The sequence below is a fragment of the Lynx canadensis genome, chromosome A2, assembly GCF_007474595.2.
Source record: "Lynx canadensis isolate LIC74 chromosome A2, mLynCan4.pri.v2, whole genome shotgun sequence".
Lineage (NCBI taxonomy): Eukaryota > Metazoa > Chordata > Mammalia > Carnivora > Felidae > Lynx > Lynx canadensis.
Window position 1 is genome coordinate 162,591,553 of NC_044304.2, and position 27,653 is coordinate 162,619,205.

A 27,653-nucleotide genomic window follows, 5' to 3' on the forward strand; every position below is an offset into this window, starting at 1 on the left:
TGTATTACATATTATTGCTGTTTTGCAATGCAAATGTGGGACGTATGCATTGTTTCTAGTGTCAGCCATAAACCTGTCACCGAGCTATAGTCCTGTCAATAGATTGATTCTGTTTGAGTAATCTTCTTTCACTGAGGCAATACTTGTGTTTGAATACTGGATGTAGACAGTACGAATCACAGTAATGCCTACCTACATTATAGGTGGTAATTAAATTTAAATACTGATTATTTTATTCATAATATAATTAAATTAATTTTTGGTTTAAAAATCAATATGGACAAATTTTTAACTTTGAAATGAATGCATAATACTGATACAGAATGAATGGAGATCACCAGGTGAACTCCATGACAAGAACAGAGAAAGAGAAAGAGACCAGACCAACATATGTTACAAAATTCATGATGAGCAGCAATTGCACTTTGTTGTAGTACAACAAAGCCAGAAACAAAGTGGTTAGAGACGTTTTCAGGATACACATAGGAATTTTGATGAAACATTTCCTCTCAACAATCAAAAACAAAATGGACAAAACTAGTAACTGAGCCAGAATCAAATGCCCAACAAAACAATTCTAAACAATTTTTAACAGGATCTGAGCTTTTAACTTGGGCCACTTTAAAGCAGCTTTGAACCCCAATGTTTATAGCAGCACTCTCAACAATAGCCAAATTATGGAAAGAGCCTAAATGTCCATCAACTGATGAATGGATAAAGAAATTGTGGTTTATATATACAATGGAATACTACTAGGCAATGAGAAAGAATGAAATATGGCCTTTTGTAGCAATGTGGATGGAACTGGAGAGTGTTATGCTAAGTGAAATAAGCCATACAGAGAAAGAGAGACATCATATGTTTTCACTCTTAGGTGGATCCTGAGAAACTTAACAGAAACCCATGGGGGAGGGGAAGGAAAAAAAAAAGAGAGAGAGGTTAGAGTGGGAGAGAGCCAAAGCATAAGAGACTCTTAAAAACTGAGAATAAACTGAGGGTTGATGGGGGGTGGGAAGGAGGGGAAAGTGGGTGATGGGCTTTGAGGAGGGCACCTGTTGGGATGACCACTGGGTGTTGTATGGAAACCAATTTGACAATAAATTTCATATATTGAAAAAAAAATAAAGCAGCTTTGATTATTGCACAAAAAAGAAAAATGCTTTAGTTGGAGAGATGGTTAAAGAAATTACTACTTTGGCTACGGTAAGTTTTGTTTGAAATTTTTAGGAAAAGCCTAAGATTTTTAAAGTATCAAAATATGAAAGATCTTCCATTAAGGCACCAAACAATTGCCCATGGAAGAGAAGACCTTTTTGAGGAACCTCTATAATTGTTTTCCAGAGTGGCTGCACCAGTTTGCATTCCCACCAATGGTGCAAGACAGTTCCCCTTTCTCCACATCCTTACAAATATCTGTTGCTTTCTGACTTGTTAATTTTAGTCGTTCTCACAGGTATGAGGTGGTATCTCATGGTGGTTTTGATTTGTATTTCCCATATGATGATGAGTGATGCTGAGCATCTTTTCAAGTGTCTGTTATCCATCTGTATTTCTTCTTTGGAAAAATGTCTGTTCATGTCTTCTGACTATTTCTTTATCTTAAAACGTTATTTTTATCTTATCTTTATCTTTAAACATTAAAAATAAGGCAAAAACCTCTTTGACCTTGGTGGCAGCAACTTCTTACTCAACATGTCTCCAGAGGCAAGGAAAACAAAAGCATAAATGAACTATTGGGACCTCATCAAGATAAACCTTCTGCACAGCAAAAGAAACAATCAGCAAAACTAAAAGGCAACCAATGGAGTGGGAAAAGATATTTGCAAATGACATCTCAGATAAAGGGTTAATATCCAAAATCTATAAAGAGAACTTATCAAACTCAACACCCAAAAAATCAAATAATCCAGTGAAGAAATGGGCAAAAGACATGAATAGACACTTTTTAAAAGAAGACATCCAGATGGCTAACAGACACATGAAAAAAAAAATGCTCAACAGCATTCATCATCAGGAAATATAAATCAAAACCACAATGAGATACCACCTCACACCAGTCACCATGGAAAATTAACAACGCAGGCAATGACAGATGTTGGCAAGGATGCAGAGCAAAATGAACCCTTTGACACTACTGGTGGGAATGAAAACTGGTGCAGCCACTCTGGAAAACAGTATGGAAGTTCCTTAAAAAATTAAAAATAAAACTACCCTACGGCCCAGCAACTGCACTACTAGGTATTTATCCAAAGGATACAGGTGTGCTGTTTCAAAGGGGCACAAGCACCCTAATGTTTATAGTAGTGCTATTGACAATAGCTAAAGTATGAAAAGAGACCAAATGCCCATCAATAGATGAATGGATAAAGAAGATGTGGTATATTGTCACAGACTTTGAGTCTGGAGTTCTCTCTTGTCCAGCAAGAGAGCTGATGCAGAATTGAATATGAGAGAGGCTAATGTCCAGGATGAGACAAGAGACCTGAGTAAGGGTCCTTGCTCTGTATTTATTAGGATCAGAAGGCTTACAAACGTTATGGACGTGCAGAAAGAGACAATAAAATAGTGATCATTAATTCATGTGTGTGAAAGAAAGGGGGTTTCAAAAGTATGCAGTGTTAGGGGTTTGGGTCAATATAAAACAAAATCCCAGTGTCAAGCATAGGGCTGTTTACTGCAGGCACCAGACACCGTGTCTGTTTATCTTAACCTTTCTAGGGGCTAAGTCAGATAGAGCATGCTACCTCAGGGTTAACAAGACATTTTTCTCGCTGATTAGCTCTGGGCACTTTTGTCCTGTAAAGGCTTTCCGCTTTACATTTTGTTTACTTAATGATAAATCCTGGGGCTTTTGCCCTGCTGTGGCAGGTTTCCACCTCTAGCTGCTCTTGGACGCTTTCATCCTGTGAAAGCAGCTTCCACTCTATGCTTCATTCTACGCTGAGTGCTTTCGCCCTGTGGCGGCTTTCTGCTCAGAGAATTCTTAAACTTATTCCCCATTGTATATATAAAATGGAATATTGCTTGGAATCAAAAAGAATGAAATTTTGCCATTTGAAACAACGTGGATGGAACTAGAGTGTATTATGCTAAACAAAATTAGTCAATCAGAGAAAGACAAATATCATATGACTTCACTCCTATGTGGAATTTAAGATACAAAACAGATGAACATAACGGAAGGGAAGCAAAAATAATGTAAAAACAGGGATGGAGACCAAATATAAGAGACTCTTAAATATAGAGAACAAACTGAAGGTTGCTGGAGGGTTATGAGTGGGAAGATGGGCTAGATGGGTAACGGGCATTAAGGAGGACACTTGTTGGGATGAGCGCTGGGTGTTATATGTAGGGAATGAATCACTGGATTCATTATTATTATTATTGCACTATATGATAACTAACTTGGATGTAAATTTAAACAAACAAACATTAAAAGTAGAACTACTGTATGATCCAGCAATTGCACTACCAGGTATTAACCAAAGGATGCAAAAATACAGATTTGAAGGGGCACATGCACCCTGATGTTTATAGCAGCACTATCAACAATAGCCAACTATGGAAAGAGCCCAAATGTCCACCGACTGATTAATGGATAAAGAAGATGTGGTGTATATACGTACAAGGGAATAATACTCAGCGATCAAAATGAATGACATTTTGCCACTTGCAACGACATGGGTGGAGTTAGAGTGTATTATGCTAAGCAAAATAAGTCAATCAAAGAAAGACAAATACCATATGATTTCACTCACATGTGGGATTTAAGAAACAAAACCGATGAACACATGAGAAGGAAAAAAGAGAGAAGGAAGCAAACCATAAAGACTCTAAACTATAAAGAACAAACTGAGGGTTGATGGAAGGAGGTGGGTGGGGGATGGGCTAGGTGGGTGATGGGTAATAAGGAGGGCACTTATGATGAGCACTGGGTGTTATATGTAAGTGATGAATCACTAAATTCGATACCTGAAGCCAATTTTACCATATATGTTAAATAACTAGAATTTAAATAAAAGCTTAAAAAGAAAAAAGACAAGATCTTTTAAATAATATCAAAGATTAATTGATATAAAATTTGAAAACTTTCAAGTATTTTTCTTTAGAACCATACGAGAAGTATGATATAAGACACTGGCCAAATAACATTTTTAGTGTGTCTTAAAATATTCCCAAATCTATGAAGAGATGTTGTAAATTCAAGGCAAACAATTAAATTAGAGGTATGGGGATTTCAAAATCATTTGAGCCTGTCCGATGAGAATTTTAATAGATATTTGGCACCAATCTTTCACAATGGAGATCCCTGCGTAAGGCTCCAGCTTCGATCTCATACTGTATGCCCCAGAATTACTGAATCATGTTCTTTCCCAGTGCTGGATCCTGCCTTTATTTTGCTTTGATTGTTTCCAGAAACATATCAGCTCCCACCACTTAAACAGAGTATTTGATCAGGAAAACATAATCTAGGTACCAAAAGTAAAATGTAGGGACACCTGGATGGCTCAGTCAGTTAAGCATCTGACTCTTGATCTCAGCTCAGAGCTTGATCTCACGATTGTGAGTTCACGCCCCATGTTAGGTTCTGCACTGGGCATGAAGCCTGCTTGAGAGAAAGAGAGGGAGGGAGGGAGGGAGGGAGGGAGGGAGAGAGGGAGGGAGGGAGGAAGGAAGGAAGGAAGGAAGGAAGGAAGGAAGGAAGGAAGGAAGAACTTTTAATCTAGGAAATGAGAGAGTTGCCCACGCATGGGAAGGCTGGGAATGCAGGGGTTTGAGAAGCTAACTGGGACTCTGAAACCAGCAGTTCTCATGGACATCAGTGATGAAGCATAAAACCTGTGTGTTTGCAAGTTTCCAGAGAATGGTACTCCATCCCGTACATGTTCCAAATCCCAAGGGAGCATCTTGCATTAGTGAACTTTAACCTGGACCTACAGGAGAAGGGATGATATGGAATGTCATTCTAGGTTCCTTCCCTGTGATGCAGAGAAGGGACCTTGAGGGACAGTGAGTGTTGTCATGGTGACAACAGGGGATTTGGCACAGCTGAATAATTCATAGGTAAGGATTCACCTTATATCTGTTCTTATGGAAACATTCCCTATCTCATCCAAGACATCAAATAAGACTAGTACCTATTTAATGCTGGGTGTGCCTGGGACAAAGTACTAATTTATTATCTCGTATTTTAGTCACTTGTGTCTCAGGATGTTGACAGTTACTACCACAGTAGTGGGTGGCAGAAAACTCTTCCCTGTTCAATGTTGTGCACCAAATTCCTGGCATACATGAGGCATCTGTAAATGTTTCTTCACCCTACTCCTTGGAGATTTAGTGAAACTTGGCTCAAGGTACATTTCCATAGCCTAGAGAGGCCAAAAGCCTTCATGCTCTTTCTGGGAATTTTCTGAGCTCACTTCCTTAGGCTTTCCTCTACTTTCTCAATCACATGCATTGTCCCATTTCACCCCATTTGATGTAGTTCTTCAGCTCTTTAACTGGTTTCCACAATAACTACATATATTAACCATTTTTTTTTAAGTTTACGTACTTATTTTGAGAGAGAGAGTGAGAGAGGGGCAGAGAGAGAGGGAGAGACAGAATTCCAAGCAGGATCACAAAACCTTGATCATCACCTAAGCCAAATGAACCCAGGAATCAGATGCTTAACCAACTGAGCCACAGAGGTTCCCCATTAGCATTTTTATGAAAGTCACAGGGAGGGGTCCCACAAGCAGCAACTTACTGCACCAAGAGTTGACTCTCCTCTCTCTGGCTCAGAGGAGGAAATGCCAATCCCTCCAACTCCACCACCCAGGAAGTAGAAACTCTGCTGTGAGCCCTTCATAAATGATCTCCTCATGAAAGGCAGAGTGATTGATCTGTTTCAGAATGTGAGAATGTTAGGACAGTCTGACTTCCAGTAGACCACTTTTTCCTATTATATTTTATTTTTCAAAAACAGGAAGCAGATGGTACTTTCTCCCTTTTAGCTTGCTGGGACCAGACGTGACCCACACTTTTGGATACTTATTCCATTCTGTATGCACACCAAAGAAATTATTTCTGGCAGGTCCCAACTGAGTCACCTTCTCAGACAGTAAATCTGGTTGTCAGATAGTCCCAGGATGTACGACTAGCTCTGTTCCATTCAGGGAGAAGAATAAAGTCTTCTAACTTTGGACTCCAGTTCCTGCTCTGGTCTCTACTTCCTCTTTACTAGGGAGTCCTGGACTTTTGATAGAATTCTGGTATTTTGCCTTATTTGATTTAGTTCTTTGCATGTACACTTGAGAATCTTGGAAAGGAGTCTTCAGTACTCTGAATCCAGCTGGTAACATTTTCCCTTTCAAACACAGGATTATTTGCTCCTGGGCAGTCACTCTGAAGGGATAGTCCCAGACAAGCAGCATCAACAACACCTGTGAGTTTGCTGAGAATGCAGATTCTCAGGCTCCACTGAGAGCTTACTGAATCAGAAACTTTGTACTTTAACAAGCCTTCCCACTGGCTCTGATGCATGCTAATGCTTCAGAAAATATAGAGAATGTGTGAAATGAAGAAGCATTAAGAATTGTATGAAAATTTGGTTGGGAGATTGTCAAGGGAATTCACCTTGAGGGTGAGAATGATGTAGCTGTGCAGCAAGGTGTAGAGAAAATTCACCCAAGCGACACCTAGCTCATGTTGCTTGTCATCTGCGTGTTATCCACCTGGCCTTTGTTCCTTACTAACAAAACTACAGTTGTGTTGATAAAAGTGATGTATCATGTGAAATACTAAATCACACAGTGTTTCTTGCAGCTGTGGTAACCACATGATCAAGAGATAGAAGCCAAAGTCCTGGGGATTTCTGGGCTTGCTTTGCTTTTGTAATACAAGTGACATTCTGTTTTCCTTTTTGTTTCTTTCTTTTAAGTTTATTTTGAGACAGAGATAGAGGTAGAGAGAGAGAGAGAGAGAGAGAGAGAAAGAGAGAGCAGAGGAGGGGGAGAGAAAGAGGGATAGAGAAAACCTCAAGCAGGCTTTGCACTGTCAGCCCAGAGCCCAAATCTGGGCTTGATTTCAGGAACCATGAGATCATGACCTAAGCCAAAATCAAGAGTTGGGCACTTAACTGACTGAACCACCCAGGAGTCCCTGCCTTCCTTATTGTTTCTATTTTCTTTCCATCTGTAAGGCAGAGGTGAAACAGTCATCTTGCTTCTTTGAGACAAAAGTCACTTGCAAAAAATGGCGGAGCAGGTAAGGAGACAAAAATCAAGTTATCAAGTTCTTTGGAGAGTTACATCACCAACTTTTGTATAAAATTTGAACCTTTTGTTTGTTAAGCCACTTTAGTGATGTTTCCCTTATGTGCAGCCCAACATACTCCAGCTGATATTCCAGGACTGAATGAGAATCACTGCCAAATCAGCCACACTGAGAAACAGGGGACACCATTCAACAGGTAGAGGATGGGATCCCATCCTTCTAAACAAACTCCCATGTTACATAGGCATCTCTCTCCCACTGAAGGAGAGGAATGTGATGGTGGGGTGGGGGGGCATGACTCTCAAAGTCACTTAAATAGACTGAACTCTGTCTAAAGGTTCTCTTTGACAGATCACATTGGACTTCTTTAAACAACATGAAACATTTCGTTATGATTTTTCTCTGGAAGTAATGGGTAAGACCGAGGAACGACTAGAAAAATTAAAATTTTTACATTTTCTCTCTATATTAAACGTAGTCTATGTTTAATTTTGCTATGTAGGCTGTTCCCATGTACTCCACACTGCTCCACAAGAAGCAATTGACTTAAAGTCTTAGGGGACTCATTTCCATAAGCTTGCTCAAAGTATTTTTCCTACAAAAGCAACTATTATATCAAAAGGAATTAAAAATAGAATTAAAATTTCCCTATCTCAGTGTCCTTTCTCACAAATGTCTATCAGAGATATAATGCTTAAGAAAATGCGCACACCACGGATCACAGGAACTATTTTTATTGACGAAAAAGTTACAGAAAATATGAGCATATAGGACTTAAAATGCCCTAATAATAGATTTTAATACACCATTCTCAGTACAAAACAAACCAAGTAGGGGAGCCTGGGTGGCTCAGTTGGTTAAGCATCTGACTTTGGCTCAGGTCATGGTCTCACAGCTTGTGAGTTTGAGCCCTTTATTGGGCTATGTGCTGACAGCTCAGAGCCTGGAGTCCGTTTCAGATTCTGCATCTCCCTCTCTCTCTGCCCCTCTCCTGCTCACATTTGGTCTCTCTCTCTCAAAAATGAATAAGTACTAAAAAAATAAAAACAAAAAACAAACAAACAAAAAACAAGCCGAGTAGCCAAAAAAGAAAAAAAAATAGTAAGTAAAGAGCTAGAAGAGTAAACAACATAATGAAGAAATTAGATCTCATGGATATATTGAGAATTTACTCTCTTCTCTATAATAGCAGAGAATACACTCTTTTTGCAGGCACTCATAGAACATTCACAAAACTTGATCATTAGCAAACCTCAGTGAGTTCCATAAAGAAGTATTGCAAACAACGTGCAATAAAACCAGAAATCACTTTTGAAAGTTAATCTGGAAATTAACTTTTAGGGAAAAAGTTTTGTGGAAAAAAATTATAAACTGACACTTTAGAATTTCTTTTTTTTTTTTTATGAAATTTATTGACAAATTGGTTTCCATACAACACCTAAGATAGAATTTCTTAAAGATGATGATCATGAAAACACTAAATAGCAACAGCTATAGGATTCATTTAAAGAAATGAGGGGAGGGGCGCGTGGGTGACTCAGTCAGTTGAGGGTCCGACTTTGGCTCAGGTCATGATCTCACTGTTCGAGGCCCGCATAGGGCTCTCTTCTGTCAGCGCAGAGCCCAGTTTTGATCCCTCCTCTCTCTGTACCTCCCCCACTTACACTGTCTCTATCTCTCTCAAAAATAAACAAACATTGGGGCACCTATGTGGCTCCATTGGTTCAGTGTTGTACTCTTGGTTTCAGCTTAGGTGATGATGTCACAGTTTTGGAACCAGCTCCGATCTGACAGTGGAGCCTACTTGGGATTCTCCCTCTCTCTCTGCCCCTCCCCCGTTCATACTGTCTCTATCTCTCTCAATATAAATAAGTAAACTTTAAAATAAATGAATAAATAAATCAATAAACATTTTTGAAAATAAATAAATGAGGGGAGAAAATTCATTGCACCCAAGACTTCTCCAATAAGAATAAAAGAATGAAAAATAATAAATTCAATTCCCACCTCCAAAAATACCTGTGAAAACTAAAAGGAAGTAAACCAAAGGAAAGTATGGAAATAATAAAGATAAAAACAAAAATTAATGTAGTAGGGAGGAAAACACACTAGGCCTAATTAACAAATTAAAATTCAGGCTTGTCAAAAAAAAATTAAACTACTAATTATTTTTTTGGAGAAGAAAAGGGGAAAGGACCACAAATAAAATTTTCAATATGATAAGAGGTTATGGCCATTGAATTAGAAGAAATTTTTTTCTTTTTTATTTAATATGAAATTTATTGTCAAATTGGTTTCCATACAACACCCAGTGGTCATCCCAACAGGTGCCCTCCTCAAAGCCCATCACCCACTTTCCCCTCCTTCCCACCCCCCATCAACCCTCAGTTTATTCTCAGTTTTTAAGAGTCTCTTATGCTTTGGCTCTCTCCCACTCTAACCTCTCTCTCTTTTTTTTTTCCTTCCCCTCCCCCATGGGTTTCTGTTAAGTTTCTCAGGATCCACCTAAGAGTGAAAACATATGATGTCTCTCTTTCTCTGTATGGCTTATTTCACTTAGCATAACACTCTCCAGTTCCATCCACATTGCTACAAAAGGCCATATTTCATTCTTTCTCATTGCCTAGTAGTATTCCATTGTATATATAAACCACAATTTCTTTATCCATTCATCAGTTGATGGACATTTAGGCTCTTTCCATAATTTGGCTATTGTTGAGAGTGCTGCTATAAACATTGGGGTTCAAAGCTGCTTTAAAGTGGCCCAAGTTAAAAGCTCAGATCCTGTTAAAAATTGTTTAGAATTGTTTTGTTGGGCATTTGATTCTGGCTCAGTTACTAGTTTTGTCCATTTTGTTTTTGATTGTTGAGAGGAAATGTTTCATCAAAATTCCTATGTGTATCCTGAAAACGTCTCTAACCACTTTGTTTCTGGCTTTGTTGTACTACAACAAAGTGCAATTGCTGCTCATCATGAATTTTGTAACATATGTTGGTCTGGTCTCTTTCTCTTTCTCTGTTCTTGTCATGGAGTTCACCTGGTGATCTCCATTCATTCTGTATCAGTATTATGCATTCATTTCAAAGTTAAAAATTTGTCCATATTGATTTTTAAACCAAAAATTAATTTAATTATATTATGAATAAAATAATCAGTATTTAAATTTAATTACCACCTATAATGTAGGTAGGCATTACTGTGATTCGTACTGTCTACATCCAGTATTCAAACACAAGTATTGCCTCAGTGAAAGAAGATTACTCAAACAGAATCAATCTATTGACAGGACTATAGCTCGGTGACAGGTTTATGGCTGACACTAGAAACAATGCATACGTCCCACATTTGCATTGCAAAACAGCAATAATATGTAATACAATATTCAAGGGAAATTTATTTCCACCTAAACAACAAAGCTGTGTTTCATGGTAAAATATTTTACACTGCTTCAGCTTTTAAATTTAAATTAAAGCTAATTATAACTAAATTAAAATTCAAACTTCCTTTTCTCAGGTACACCAGCTACATTTCAAGTGCTCAATAGCCACACATGACTAATGCTTACCATACTGAACACTGAAATTTCTAGAAAATACTCAAATATTTGGAACTCAAACACATACGTCTAAATAACCCATGAGTGAGAAAAAACATCGCAAAGAATATAGAAAATATTTTAAACTGATAGTGAAAACGGAATATACACAAATTTGTGAGATGTAGATACACGTGTAGAGGGAAATTTTATAACTTCCTATCCTTATGTTAGAAAACAAGAATTTTTAATAATTTATAAGATATTGTAGGGGCGCCTGGGTGGCGCAGTCGGTTAAGCGTCCGACTTCAGCCAGGTCACGATCTCGCGGTCCGTGAGTTCGAGCCCCGCGTCCGGCTCTGGGCTGATGGCTCAGAGCCTGGAGCCTGTTTCCGATTCTGTGTCTCCCTCTCTCTCTGCCCCTCCCCCGTTCATGCTCTGTCTCTCTCTGTCCCAAAAATAAATAAACGTTGAAAAAAAAATAAAAAAAAAGATATTGTAGATAATACATTGTAGAGACTCAAGATATTACTATCTTCTGAAGAATATTGACTTTGTTGTAGCAGGCACTTAAATTACTGGTGGATCGGGGCGTCTGGGTGGCTCAGTCGGTTGAGCGTCTGGCTTCAGGTCAGGTCATGATCTCACGGTTTGTGAGTTTGAGCCCCGCGTGGGGCTCTGTGCTGACAGCTTGGAGCCTGGAGACTGTTTTGGATTCTGTGTCTCCCTGTCTCTCTGCTCCTCCCCTGCTTGTGCTCTGTCTCTATCTCTCAAAATAAATAAATGAACATTTAAAAAATTACTGGTGGATCACTTTGGCTTTGAGAAGGCTTGGTTTTACACATTCCTAGGAAGGGACTACTTTGAGCTTGGTCTTCTTTTATTTTATTTTATTTTATTTTTATTTTTATTTTTTTAATATAAAATTTATTGTCAAATTGGTTTCCATACAACACCCAGTGCTCATCCCAAAAGTTGCCCTCCTCAATGCCCATGAGCTTGGTCTTCTTTTAGAGCAAATCCCTTTGCCCTGATGTGGTTTTTACTCCAGAAACATGACCCTTTCAGTATCGCCATGGAATGCTTGGTGAACTGGAACCTCAGATTCCATCTTTGCTGCTATCAGTACTGTGACCAATTCTTTCAGGCTTCCAGAAAAAAATTTCTTCTAGACAGTTTGGGGATTACAGTTCCCTGTAGTGTCTGCCTGCATTTGGTCACTCCCCAGTGCCTTCAAGCAACTGTTGTATAATTATTATTATTTTGTATTTTCTACATAGTTTTTCAGTGTTATTACAGGAGTGTTGGGAGCTGGAAACAACCCCTGATACTTTTAACAGCTGCTTGGACCCAGCGGGGGAGGAAACAACCTAGTGTGCACTGAGCTCTTCTGGTTGTCCACATCCCCATTTTTCATGCTTTGTTCAGTGTAGAGATGTTTTTAGAAAGGCACAAATTCTGAAGCTGGCGATTTCACAGCCTCGGCCAAGACAACACTCTGTCTTCAGCCCACCCCCACCTCCACCCACATCACTTTTTTTCTTACCGGTTCACAGACTGTGGAGTTTCCAGAACATATCCACACACGTCTTCCCCCATTGTCTGAAGCTGAGGGAGCGATAGTGCCCCATCTATCCCTTCTCCTGAAATCTTGTGGGACTTATCACCGCTGATTTTTAATCATAAAGGAGAAAAGAACCCACTGTATTTGATGTAATTAAAACCAATTTCTTTAAGATTTTTATTTATTTTATTATTTTATTTTTCTTTTTTTCAAGGATTTTTACTGGATAACGTGTTTTGAGTAACTTGCCATTTAGACTCAGTGAATGAGGCTGTCATTTGGTCAATGTATTTTCTTTTTTTTTTTTTATTAAACATTTTTTTTTCAACGTTTATTTATTTTTGGGACAGAGAGAGACAGAGCATGAACGGGGGAGGGGCAGAGAGAGAGGGAGGCACAGAATCGGAAACAGGCTCCAGGCTCTGAGCCATCAGCCCAGAGCCCGACGCGGGGCTCGAACTCACGGACGGCGAGATCGGGTCAATGTATTTTCTGTTATGAAATTAACAAAGCTGACAGTTAAAACAAGATCACTTAAAGAAATTAATCTTCTAATGGAAATGCAAATGATTTTAGCTTTCACCCTGAAGAATGGATGCCTGAGAATAACAAAGGAAATATAAAAATGTAGACTGACATATTATACGCAAAGCCTCTGAAATGAAATCAATATTTTATTCATAAGAAAGGAAGAAAAGTAGGAGACAAGAACAGAATCGAAAATCCTGACATAGATCTTACAGAATATGAAAACGTATCATATGATCAACGTGCTTCATTCAGTTCAGTGGGAAATTGATGGCATATCTAATAAATGGTTCTGGCACAAAGACTTAAGTATGCACCCCCAAATAAGTCTTGTTGGGCCCTGAGACACTTTTCTGAGTATTCTGGCAAAAGAAACGCTCAAACTTTCTTAGAGGTCCATTAGGTCTGGGCTAGAGAGGTGTCCCGGCCTCCACACTGCGAGATGTAGTCCGCGGGCATCTGGTTGTAGAGACTTAACCACTGGACGAAACCAAACAGACCTGGCGCTGTGTCCTCTGATCTCTGACCGCCCTCCAGCACTTCCCACCCCTCCCAGATGAAGGTAACTGGAGACCCTCTGTCACACAGCTTGAAGGAAGGAAAAGAGACTAGGGGCGGGTATGTTGCTCCAGTCTGCTCCAATTCTGCTTCCGTCAGTTGGTCAGACTCTCCAGAAGCATCTAGAACCTCAAAGAAGCTGAGGCGCACCTGAGGCGCACCTATCTCCTTATGCAGCTAGATGGCCAGCGCCAGACCCCATTCGGCTCTCTTCTCCATGCGCAGCAACAGCCCTCCAGAAAGACCCCCGCGCACTGCAGAGTTCTCCTCTCCACCTGGCCTGCTGCTCCCTACAGCGCAGAAGCCATTCAACCGCCCCGGAAGGTGTGACGAAGGCCCCCGGGGGCTTCGAGCTGGGCGCTCCGGACCGCACCCGCGGATCAGGAGACTGGGATGGCCGAGGACGCACGGGCACGGAGAGGCCGACAGCTGGCCACGGAGGCTGAGGCCCGGCCGAGGTTCAAATGGGCTCCCTCTTCAGCAGGCGTCTGTAAACTTCCTCCGATTCCTTCTGGATCTGGCACAGACCCTCCCGCCAGGGCTCCGCGCCGGGCGCTTCCTCGGAGCCGCTCCCCCCGGGCACCTGCTTCTCCTGGCCGTCTCCGCGCAGACCGTTCCGCTGGCAGTAGCGGTAGGCGCGGTTGCTGAAGGGCCGGTGGTTGTTCTCCCACAGGATGCAGTTGATCTGCCCCAGGAGCTCCCGCAGCTGCGCCTCCTGCTCCGCGCCGCCCGTCGCGTTGTTGAAGGCGCAGTGGCGCCGTGAGCACTGCCGGTCCAGCCGGGCCAGGGGCTCGTTGTCGGTCTCCCGCACGTACTGCTCCAAGGAGCCCCCGTCCAGGTCCTCCTTGCGCGTGAACACCAGCACCGTGTGGGCCAGCACGCCCACCCCGAAGGCCTCCTGGAGGCGCCGCACCGCTCGCCGGTCCTCTTCCGTGTAGCGGCCCAGCTGCGTCACCAGCAGCACCGCGTGCGGCCCGGGGGCGGAAAAGACGACCGCCTCGCACACGGCCTCCAGCGGGGCACACGGGGACAGGATGTCGGGGGTGTCGATCACCTCGAGCTCCAGGCCGGCCCAGTCGCGGCTGGCCCTCTGCAGGGCCCGGGTCACCGGTTGAGCGCTGAGTTTAGACGGGAACTCTTTCCTGCCCAGGATGCTGTTTCCCGTCGCGCTCTTCCCGCTGCCGGCTTTCCCCACTAGGAGGAGCCTCAGTCTCTGGGGGCTCGGTGGGGCCTTCCCCAGACCTGGAAGCGCCGAAACAAAGCAGAGGGAGTTGGGGTTAGAGCCGCGTGGCTGGGAGCTCCCTGACCGGGGCAGGGCGTCGGCGGGGCGGGGGGGGGGGGGGGGGGGGGGCGGAAGCCCCGCCTCTGCACCGGAGACCTGCGGGGGGAGGGGGACGGGGGAGGCTCACGTTCTTTCTTGCCTTTTTAAAGCCTTTTTTAACAAGTGTGGTAAAAAGACAATGTAAAAAATTATAGAATATAACAAAATTCATCATTGTACCCAGTTTGAGGTGAGGCGCTCAGTGCATTCACATCGTGTGCAATCATCACTGTGCACCTCAAGAATTTTTTTTATCACCCCAGACTGTCCTGATGAAACCACAACTCCCCATTACTCCCTCCGCACTAATTCCTGGTGACCTCTAGTGTTCTTTCTGCGTCTAGGAGTCTGACCATTCTAGGTAGAACATGCGAGTGGAATATTGCAGGATTTGCTTTTTTGTGTCTGGCTTCTTTCATTCAGCATAACGCCCTCAGATTCACCCATGTTGTAGCACGTGTCCGGACTGCCTTCCTTTTTAAGGCTGGATCATACCCCATTGTAGGTTTGTATCATATTTTGTTTATTCATAAACATATATGAACATTCGGGTGGTTTCCACCCTTTACTATTGTGAATAATGCTGCTATGAACATCAGTGTACAAATGTCTGAGTCCTTGGCTCTCAGTTCTTTTGGGTATCCACCCAGAAGGGGAATTGCTGGATGGTGTGGTAGAATACCACATTTTTATGGTTCGGTTTTGACGTTTCTTATCAGGGTCATCTGTTCTCACCCAGATGGGAATTAGCCCAGTATGACTATGGAACCCTGGGCTTCCCTAAGTCTCCCTGATTGGAGATCCTTCTCAGTACGAGCAGGAAGAAAAAGAAACACGTGACCTCTTGCGTCTGACCACATCACCTTCTTCAGCTTTTGCGACAGAGAATGTTGGGAGTGTGGGACGACCGCAACCCACCCCCAGGCTCCAAGTGCAGAAACACCCTGTGGCCACATTCCTATTCAGCAGCCTTGAAGTCTGGGTTGGACATTCTCGCCCAGCAGAATGCCAGAACCATGAGCTGAGAGGGACTTGGAGATGCCAATTTAATATCGAGAAACCTAGTGTCAAGGTTCTTGGATTCTTGGGGCTGAGCACCAGGAAGGGAATTAATTCCCTTCTGACCTTTCAGATCTGAGACCCAGAGCACACAGAGAAATGCCAACTAATAAATGGTTTCCAAGCCTATTCCCCCATTGAAGATAGCGATGTGTCTCAACAGCAGAGCCCTGAGCCTCCTGAGGGGAGGATGGGCACTGACTTCCTCAGAATCTCTTCAGCAATGACATGTTTTTTCTGCTGCCTGCCACCCAGGCCAGGCTGACCCAGCAGCCAATTCCGACTGAATGGCTTTGACTCCCTCCAGCTTCCCCCAGCTGACTTGACAGGAATTTGAGTGAATGGATGAGGGTCTCAAGGAAGCATGGAACATTCACCTCTGCCCTCCCAGCCAATGAAAAGCTGGGCAAAGATAGCAAACCCTGTCTCTGCGCACGCCTGGGACCAGAGCACACCACTGGAATTTAAATATACCACTTGAGCGCTGGAGAGGATTTTTCAAGTAATATTTAACCTTGATTGCTGCAAGAATAGGTAAATCGGCCCCTGGGTGGTTCAATCAGCTGGGCGTCCGACTTCGGCTCAGGTCATGATCTCACACTCTGTGAGTTCGAGGCTGCTTCAGATTCTATGTCTCCCTCTCTCTGTCCCTCCCCCATTCATGCTCTGTCTCTGTCTCAAAAATAAGCATCAAAAAATTTAAAAAAAAAAGAATAGGTAAATCGGGTATCAGCACTTCTACGGGTAATTTGCTTTGGTGGTTTATTAATAAGGCTCTCTCCCAGTGGCTCAGGCCATTGAAGTTCATGTAGTAAAAAACTGTTTGTGTTAAAATACATAATTAATCACAAATAATTTCTTCTGGGCAGGAAATTGGATGGATTTCCAGCATTCCCAGATTCTGTCTGCCCAAGGTAGATGGCAAAGTTGAGCCCTTGAAAGTTAAAAGCCTGGCCCTGATGCAGTAGCTTTTGGAGAGAACCCCCTCCAGAAGGCCAAGCCCAGTTCTGAGGCAGCAGCCAAGTACATCCTGTCTGCTCACATGCTGCTTTGCAACCCGTATGACCCTGAGAGCTCTCCCATCTGATCCGGCCAAGCACCTGCATGGGGTCTGTTGGCTGCAGAGCCTCGGGCTCCAGTGAGCCGTTTGGTCACACCGACTATCAGCACATCCTACCTGAGGAAGAAAGCTCAGAATGCACAGACCCCTTTCTTTGGGCCTGGCACAGAGATTTAGTAAAGGGGGCGGCTGGCGCTGTGTCTCCCTTCGTTTCCCCCACCGTACCCATCAGGGCCCTCTCTGTCTTATTTGGCTGCAGTAAAGGAAGACCCCCCCCAACCCAAAGCCCCCTTGATGGCAGCCCAGGTGGGCAAATCTCTACAGGGATGGACCCCGCTGCCTGTCCCAGTGCACCACCTGTCATTAAACATCCCCACCCACACCTCTCTCAAGCTCATTTCTGCTAGAAAGTAGTTTACCTCCTATAACGTCTTGTTTAGGATCCTGACACAGTGCTCCTGCAGGATTCTCCTGGACAATCTCTTCATATTCTTCCTTCTTTATCTAGAGAAAACCATAATATGTCTTATTGGTTTTTCAACAGTTTTAAGAGGCACCTGACTTTTGCCTTTCTCTTGCCAGAAGCTTAGGTTTGAGGGGAGCGGCCTGAATGAGGAGAGAGAGGAGGGCGTCTGAGGGGTCTCTCCTTCCTTTGCAGACCCTGTTTTCTCTCCTCTCCCCCCATCCCTACTGTGGTCTCTATTGGCAGTGTAAGAGACTTCATGGAGAAAGGTGAACCGTGAACTGGCCTGACAGCCGAGGTGGCAGGTAGTATTTGGAGAGACAGGGTCCTAGAGCCGTTCTGTGAGGAGAGAAAAGAACAGAGAGCAGAGGCAGGTCTGATACTGGGTCCTGAGAGCAGTGGGAAGACTGGTGTGGCCACAGCGTATCTGGAGGGCGTGGGCAGGATGTCGTGGCGAGGGACTGGCTGGGGGATGGGGGCAGGGATCTTGGGCCAAAAAGGGTAGTCCAGGCCTGACCTTTGGGGAAGGCTTGGCAGTTAGGAAGTTAGGATTACAGAGGGCTTACAGGTTGGTGGCCAGGTTCTGCTGTGAGGACAGGAATGGGACCATCAGGGTGCGGGGCAGAGTCCTGCTGGGAGCCAGGAGACCGCAGTGCTCATCTCCAACGGCCATCAGTTGGTCACAGTGGATGGTCACACTGCCTAGGCCTTATTGCCCCCATAAGTGTGAATGCTAGGCCTGAACTAAATGTCCCTGAGGTCTCCTCCCCTGTGGGAAGGGCCATGCCACTCTATCCAGGAACTTCAGGCATCCTTCTGAGGAGAGCATGTAACCTCGCTCAGTGCATCCTGCCTCATGGACTAACACAGTTCCCTATGTCAGGGGCCCGTCAGCCTATAGCTGCTTGATATTCTCTGTGGAGTCAGGGAGGAAACTGCATGGCTCCAGGACTGTTTTTCCAGAACATGTAGGACTCTCAGAGACACAGTCAGATGAATGTCGCCAGACAAAGGCTGTGGGGTGTGGGGAGACCCAGCTACAGGGGCCCTGATAGGCATGGTTTTCCCATTGCCACAACATCCTCAGAAGGCCATTGTACTCTGTTAACCTGGCAAATGACTTCAGTCCTGCCCTTATCCTGGGAGTTGCCCAGCGGGAGGTCAGTGTGGCCCTTGCTGTATGGTTGTTGGCTTTACTTAGCAATGTCACCTCTGAAGGGCCAGGCTCAAAACAGTCCCAGTCCAGTAAGTCATGTGACTTCAGGAAAAGAGAGTGACCAGGTCAGGGGAACAGCTGTCCCCAGCTATCCCTAGCAGGGATACAGCATTTGCCTATCCAAAGGGCTTCTGGAACAAGGAGATTAGTGCTCCTATCTCTGTACCTGGAGACCCCTCAACCTCTTTGTCCTTCGCTTCCTTACATCCTTGGTGGAAACTGAGGCAGTACTTCACCAGCAAAATCTCGTGACTCCTTTAGAAAGAAGGGGAGGCTCAGTGGAAAGTAACAGCAGGGCGGGTAGGTGAGCTGGGTGAGGAGCACAGGCAGAAAATTTGCACTGTGCGCCCCAGCCTTGCACCAGCAAGTAAGTCCGCGCCCCAGGCCTCGCTGCTTTGCCCCTGCCTGGCCAGCACCTCACATGTCTGCCTCGCCGCACTTGGTAGGTTTTGTCTCCAGCACAGAGCATAAGCAGCTATGTCCCCCCACTTAACGCTTCTCAGGAGGAGAGTCAACTCGCCAAAGCATCTTGCTCAGAGCTAAACAGTGAATTCGAGCAGGGAACAGAGTTCTTCTGACTCTTATTCATGGATGGGTTCATACCACTGTAAACGCACACTGCACGCACTACACACGTGCACTCACAAACACAACACACACCCACACACTCACAAACACACATCCACACAAACACAGCACACACTAATACACTTGCAAACATACACACAAACACAACACACACCCACACACTCGCAAACACACACCCACACTCACAAACATTCACACAGACTCACAAACACAACAAACACACACACACTCAAATACAACCACACATAGTCACAAACAGCACACACTCACAAACACAACACACGCCCACACACTTGCAAACATACACACACTCACAAACTTGCAAACACACACTCATGAACACAGCATACACCTATACACAAACATGCACACACACAAACGTGTCACACATAACACTGCACACATACAATCAGAAAACTCCAGACACATATTCACAAATACATAAACACATAAACACACACACAAAACACACAAACATAAAACACCCACATACACACAGAAACAAATACACAACATACACAGTCACACAAACACACACAAATACACAACATACACAGTCACAAAAACACACAGATACACATCAACATAAACATACACATCAGCACATCACACACACTCCACCCATACACATACACTCCCAAACACAGCACATACACAAACACAAACATACAACACACACAGAAACATACATACACAACACACACACACGCACACAAACACACACTCTCACTCACTCAGACTTACCACTTCGTCAGCCGTAGAGGAAGAGGAATGGTCATGTTTTCTGTCTCCTGGGTCCATGCTGTCTTGTGAATTCTTTGTTTCTCCTTTTAGGGACGACACATTGCAGGCTTCTGGGGACTTTGACTGGAAGAGGTAGAGGAAAGTGTCCATGGCATATGAATATATAGAATACATTGCTTATAGTTTTCAGTAAAATGGGATCAGAAAGTTCAGCTCAAGCTTTGCTTGAGCTTTGCTCAAGAAAGAGCAAAGTCTGCTGTGTGGGGAACAGGAAGTGGGTGAGAACACCCAGGGCCAAGCCCTTCTCAGTCGGAACACGGGCTGTTTGCACTTTGTCTGCGGCTTTGGTAATATAAACAGGAAAAACAAGAACATCAGTATTGTTATTATTTTTGTCCTGAACCAGGATAACTCAGAGGCTTAGAAAGAAGCAGCAGACCCTTCAGAAAATTTTGTGCCAGGGGCCTGATTTTTTACTGATCTCCTCCCTTGTTTGCAAGTTGCCTGTCTCCTGCACGTACCAATGCCTTCGCCATTGTGGTGGACGCCCATTGTCTCTTCCTCCCTCCTGAACTCCAACTTCCTTTAAGTATTTTCTCTCAGGTCGAGACCTGCAGACTGGAACTGCTGGGTCCTGGGTGGCACATCCTCAGAGATTGGAGCTACTCCACCGGCTCCAGTCAGCTGACTGTGGGCCATGGGACTTGTCAGCTCCAAAACAATTGAGCCAATCCCTTGTAATAAATCTCTTTATGTATGTGTGTATACAACACACACACACACACACACACACACACACACACACGTCTGACAATCCCCAATTCTGTGCCATATCTGAGTCCGGTCATCCCTGTGTCTCCAGACTGGACTTCTTCTTTCCTGTTAGCACACCTTGTGTGGATGTGGAAAGCTGGATGGGATCTATCTTATACTAGGAATTAACATAGCTAGAGCTGCGGGTGAGGTTTTGTATTCATCTGTCTACGAGTTGGGCTGTGTTCATATTTGCTGAAGCTGTAGAGCTGGCTTCCTCTAACGTTCCTGTCTGTTCTCACTGTTGTTGGTGGGTTTCCCTAGGAAGCCCTTCTTAAATAGAGTTTCTATCTTGCTGTTTTTTCAGCTTTTTAAAAATTTATTTTTATGTTTATTCATTTTTGAAAGACAGAGAGAGACAGAGCACAAGCACGGGTGGGGCAGAGAGAGAAGGGGACACAGAATCCGAAGCAGACTCCAGGCTCTGAGCTGTCAGCACAGAGCCTGATGTGGGGCTCGAACTCACGAACTGCAAGATCATGACCTGAGCTGAAGTCGGACGCTTAACCAACTGAGCCACCCAGGTGCCCCTGTTCTATCAGCTTTAATTCACTGTTTTTATACTGAAGCCCTGTTGATGAGGTGGTAGGAGTGGGTGTGGGAGGCATGATCTTAAAATTAAATCCCACTCTCTCAGTGGGTCTGCAACCCCGGGTTGTGATCATCACAATTTTTTAGCTTTTCCTTCTGTGTCCCCACTTTGGGTGATCCAGGTGATATGGTCACTTCCCACCTTTTTCTCCTCATTTCACTGTCACCTCTCTCTTCTCTCATCTGCTCTGGCCTTGATGGACTTACTTTAGTCACTTGAATGCTTCATCCATCTTTTTTTCTCAGGAACTGCTGTGAAATTCTTCCTTCTTGGGGAAGATATGCTAGTAATAAAAAGATTTTGATAAACATTTTGGAGGCTGAATGGAAATTTGGAATTTAAAATATTCTCTGTTAGGGTGCCTGGGTGGCTCAGTCAGTTGAGTGCCTGATTCTTGATTTTGACTCAGGTCATAATCTCCTGGTTCATGGGATCAAGCCCTGCATCAGGCTCTGTGCTGACAGCGTGGAGCCTGCTTGGGATTCTGTCTCTCCCTCTTCCTCTTCCCCTCCCCTGCTTGCTCTCTATTTCTAAAATAGAAATAAAATAAAATATAATGTTTACTATTCATACTATTTTAAATATTTATCTAGAGGAAATATACATTAAAACCATAAAAGACAAACAAATAGCATGTATAAAAAATATAAGGTGGCTATAAAATCATTATTTATAAATGCTATGATTATTACCTGGGAAAATCAAGAGAATAAACCATATAACATGCTCCTAGAAGAGAATAAACCTATAACCATGCTCCTGTAAACAATAAAAGACCTTAATAAGTTGATGGATGCAAAATTAAATAAAAACCATAAAAACTGACTCACATAAGCCAATTATGTTAACTTAACAATAGCCAATTATATATAACTTGTGAATTAAAAAATAACAACAAAAAGTAAAATGCCTAAGAATAAACTTGAAAATTGTGTGAATGTTCCATATAAAGGAAACTTCTGACACTGTGGAGCAAATAGAACTCTCACATGATGTTTAGTGAAAAGGCTCATTGGTAGAACTCTTCTGGAAAAGTCTGTAGTATCTAGGAAACCTGAATATTACACATAGCTAATATCGAGCTGTTCTACCCCAAGGTACGTACCCAACATAAATATGTGCTTCTGTTCTGCAAAAGGTAATGTCTGTGATATTTATAGTGGTGGCACTTAGAATAACAAAAAAATGGAAACAATGTAAATGCCCATCAACTTAAGTATTCTCATGACAAAAAAAGAAAGAAAAGAAAAATGGTAACCAAGTGAGGTGGTGGATATGATAATTAGCTAGATTATGAGGACTATTTCACAATGTATGCCTATATCAAATCAACAACTTGTATACCTTAAATATATGTAATTTTTATTTGTCAATTATATCTGAATAAAACTAGAAAATAAAATAAAGTAAAATAGCTGAAAAACAGTTTTAAAATGAAAAAGCAGGGGCGTCTGGGTGGCGCAGTCGGTTAAGCGTCCGACTTCAGCCAGGTCACGATCTTGCGGTCCGTGAATTCGAGCCCCACGTCAGGCTCTGGGCTGATGGCTCAGAGCCTGGAGCCTGCTTCCGATTCTGTATCTCCCTCTCTCTTTGCGCCTCCCCCGTTCATGCTCTGTCTCTCTCTGTCCCAAAAATAAATAAACGTTGAAAAAAAATAATAAAAAAATAAAATGAAAAAGCAGGGGCGCCTGGGTGGTTCAGTCAGTTAAGTGTCCGACTTTTTTTAAAATTTTTTTCAACGTTTTTTATTTATTTTTGGGACAGAGAGAGACAGAGCATGAAGGGGGGAGGGGCAGAGAGAGAGGGAGACACAGAATCGGAAACAGGCTCCAGGCTCCGAGCCATCAGCCCAGAGCCCGACGTGGGGCTCGAACTCACGGACCGCAAGATCGTGACCTGGCTGAAGTCGGACGCTTAACCGACTGCGCCACCCAGGCGCCCCTAGTGTCCGACTTTTGATGTCACCTCAGATCTTGATCTCAGAGTAGTGAGTCCAAGCTCCATGCTGGGTGGGTGTGGAACCCACTTTACAAACAAACAAACAAAGAAATAAAAATTGAAAAAGCATAAGTAACATAGCCTACATTAATTGGGTTAATTATACAGGTTATATATTCATTCACATATTATAAATTGTATGTATTTAAATTGGGTTATATTCACACAATAAAATACTAATAGTGAGAATGCACAATTTATTGCTACTTATTATGATATGGATAAATCTCAAACATAATGGTAAGCAAAAAATGAAAACAGAAACAAAAACCAGATACAAAAGAAATACATAGTACATAATTCCATTTATATTAAGTACAAGGACAGCTAAAATGAATCTATACTATTAGAAGTTCAGCTAGAAGTCACCCTTGGAGAATAATAGGGGGACTTCTGGGATGTTCTGTTTCTTTATCTGAGTGCTGGTTACACTTTATGTTACTATAGATCATAAGGGACCCATTATTGTTTCTGAATATTAAAGTATTTTAAAAATAATGACATTGGGATTCCTGGGTGGCTCAGTTGGTTAAGTATCTGACTCTTGATTTCTGCTCAGGTCACGGTCTTAGTTCCTGAGATCAGCCTTGCATTGGGCTCCAAACTGATGGTGTGGAGCCTGCTTGGGATTCTCTCCTTCTCTCTCTGCCTCTCCCCCACTTGAGTGTGCGCTCTCTCTCTCTCTCTCTTTCTCTCTCTCTCTCTCAAAGTAAGGGTGCCTGAGTGGCTCAATAGGTTAAGCATCCGACGTTGGCTCGGGTCAAGATCTTGGGGTCCATGAATTTGAGCCCCGCATCGGGCTCTGTGCTGACAGCTCAGAGCCTGGAACCTGCTTCATATTCTGTGTCTCCCTCTCTACCCCTCCCCTGCTTGTGCTCTGTCACTGTCTCCTTCAAAAATAAACTTATCACAGGATACAAAATTAATGTACAGAAATAAGTTGCATTCTTATACTCTAATAATGAAGCAATAGAAAGACAAATAAATAAACTGATCCCATTCACATGCTCATGGATTGGAAGAATAAATATGGTTAAAATGTCAATACTACCCAAAGCTATCTACACATTCAATGCAATCCCAATCAAAATTGCACCAGCTTTGTTCTCAAAGGTAGAACAAGCAATCCTAAAATTTGTGTGGAACCACAAAAGACCGTGAACAGCCAAAGTAATTTTGAAGAAGAAGACCAAAGCAGGAGGCATCACAATTCCAGACTTTAACCTCTACTACAAAGCTGTAATCATCAAGACAGCATGGTATTGACACAAAAACAGACACATAGACCAATGGAATAGAATAGAGACTTCAGAATTGGACCACAAAAGTATGGCCAACCAATTTTTGACAAAGCAGGAAAGAATATACAATGGTAAAAAGACAGTCTCTTTAACAAATGATGCTGGGAGAAGTGGACAGCAACATGCAGAAGAATGAAACGAGACCTCTTTCTTCATCATTCACAGAAATAAACTCAAAATGGATAAAGTACCTGAATGTGAGACAGGAAACCATCAAAACCCTAGAGAAGAAAGCAGGAAAAAACCTCTCTGACCTCAGCTGCAGCAATTTCTTACTTGACACATCTCTAAAGGCAAGGGAATTAAAAGCAAAAATGAGCTATTGGGACCTCCTGAAGATAAAGCTTCTGCACTACAAAGGAAACAATCAACAAAACGAAAAGGCAACCAACAGAATGGGAAAAGATATTTGCAAATGATATATGAGACAAAGGGCTAGGATCCAAAAACTATAAAGAACTCACCAAAGTCCACACCTGAAAAACAAATACTCTAGTGAAGAAATGGGCAGAAAACATGAATAGACACTTCTCTAAAGAAGACGTCCAGATGGCCAACAGGCACATCAAAAGATGCTCAACATCACTCCTCACTAGGGAAATACAAATCAAAACCACACTGAGATACAACCTCATGCCAGTCAGAGTGGCCAAAATGAACAAATCAGGAGGCTATAGATGCTGAAGAGGATGTGGAGAAACGGGAACCCTCTTGCACTGTTGGTGGGAATGCAAACTGGTGCAGCCACTCTGGAAAACAGTGCGGAGGTCCCTCAAAAAATTAAAAATAGAACTACCCTATGACCCAACAATGGCACTGCTAGGAATTTACCCAAGGGATACAGGAGTGCTGATGCATAGGGGCACTTGTACCCTAATGTTTATAGCAGCACTCTCAACAATAGCCAAATTATGGAAAGAACCTAAATGTCCATCAACTGATGAATGGATAAAGAAATTGTGGTTTATATACACAATGGAACACTACGTGGCAATGAGAAAGAACGAAATATGGCCCTTTGTAGCAACGTGGATGGAACTGGAGAGTGTTATTCTAAGTGAAATAAGTCATACAGAGAAAGACAGATACCATGTTTTCACTCTTATGTGGATCCTGAGAAACTTAACAGAAGACCATGGGGAAGGGGAAGGAAAAAAAAAGAGAGGGAGGGAGCCAAAGCATAAGAGACTCTTAAAAATTGAGAATAAACTGAGGGTTGATGGGGGGTGGGAGGGAGAGGAGGGTGGGTGATGGGCATTGAGGAGGGCACCTGTTGGGATGAGCACAGTGTGTTGTATGGAAAACAATTTGACAATAAATTCAATATTAAAACATTTTTTAAAATATAAATAAATAAATAAATAAATAAATAAATAAACTTACTTAAAAAAATGTTTAAAGGGGCACCTGGATGGCTCAGTTGGTTAAGCATCCAACTTCTGCTCAGGTCATGATCTTTTGGCTTGTGGGTTCAAGCTCTGCATGGGGCTCTGTGCTGATAGCTCAGAGCCTGGAGCCTGCTTTGGATTCTGTCTCCGTTTCTGCCCCTCCCCCACTCAAGCTCTGTCTCTCAAATATAAACATTAAAATTTTTTTAATTAAAAAAAAATAAAATAAAACAATGACATCAAAGTTATCTTCCTTTTTTGTGCAGCTTGGAATAATAAGACTAACTCTGCTCTTCGTGGCTTATGCAAATTTAAAGATGGTGCTCACATCTCTCACCAAATGGATACCTGTTGTAGACATCAGGCCTATTTTTAGACAGGGGTCTAAATAGAAGACCCCTTCTAAATAGAAGAGAAGGCACACACCAGTCTGATTGTGGCCCCAGCGGTGGGCTGGGGGCAGACATCAGGTCGGACTGCAGCCCCACCCACCAATGCAAGTTACTCCGGACAGCACAGGGGAAGTGCCCTGCAGTTCTGTGTCACTCCAGGGACTATCCAAAATGATGAAACAGAAGAATTCCCCTCAAAAGAAACTCCAGGAAGTAGCAACAGCTAACAAACTGATTAAAAATGATTTAAACAATATAACAGAAAATGAATTTAAAATAATAGTCATAAAATTCATCGCTGGGCTTGAAAACAGTATAGAGGACAGCAGAGAATCTATTGCTACAGAGATCAAGGGACTAAGAAACAGTCAGGAGGAGCTAAAAATGCTATAAATGAGCTGCAGAATAAAATGGAGGTGACCACAGCTCGGATTGAAGAGGCAGAGGAGAGAATAGGTGAATTAGAAGATAAAATTATGGAAAAAGAGGAAGCTGAGAAAAAGAGAGATAAAAAAATCCAGGAGTATGAGGGGAGAATTAGAGAACTAAGTGATACAATAAAAAGAAATAATTTACGCATAATTGGGATTCCAGAGGAGGAAGAAAGAGGGAAAGGTGCTGAAGGTGTATTTGAAGAAATCATAGCTGAGAACTTCCCTGATCTGGGGAAGGAAAAAGGTATTGAAATCCAAGAGATACAGAGAACTCCCTTCAGATGTAACTTGAATCAATCTTCGGCACAACATATCATAGTGAAACTGGCAAAATACAAGGATAAAGAGAAAATTATGAAAGCAGCTAGGGATAAACATGCTTTAACATATAAAGGGAGACTGATAAGACTAGTGACAGATCTCTCTACTGAAACTTGTCAGGCCAGAAAGGAGTGGCAGGAAATCTTCAATGTGTTGAACAGAAAAAATATGCAGCCGAGAATCCTTTATCCAGCAAGTCTGTCATTTAGAATAGAAGGAGAGATAAAGGTCTTCCCAAAGAAACAAAAACTGAAGGAATTCATCACCACTAAACCAGCCCTACAAGAGATCCTAAGGGGGATCCTGTGAGACAAAGTACCAGAGACATCGCTACAAGCATGAAACCTATGGACATCACAATTACCCTAAACCCATATCTTTCTATAATAACACTGAATGTAAATGGGCTAAATGCGCCAACCAAAAGACATAGGGTATCAGAATGGATAAAAAAAAAAAACAAGACCCATCTATTTTCTGTCTACAAGAGACTCATTTTAGACCTGAAGACACCTTCAGA

The 27,653-nt window shown here is 42.7% G+C and overlaps 1 protein-coding gene across 1 annotated transcript; it reads right to left on the bottom strand.

Annotated features, from left to right (window-relative positions):
- Nucleotides 1–13,013: 13,013 nt before the first annotated feature.
- Nucleotides 13,014–20,188, bottom strand: LOC115509374 (GTPase IMAP family member 6-like). Its single transcript, XM_030308799.1, has 3 exons — nt 19,895–20,188; nt 17,303–17,387; nt 13,014–14,685 (listed from the first exon to the last, which is right to left on the bottom strand). Exons 1-3 carry the CDS (start codon nt 20,066–20,068, stop codon nt 13,904–13,906), a joined length of 1,041 nt encoding a protein of 346 aa, XP_030164659.1. The 5' UTR covers nt 20,069–20,188; the 3' UTR covers nt 13,014–13,903.
- Between the last annotated feature and the right edge of the window lie 7,465 nt (nt 20,189–27,653).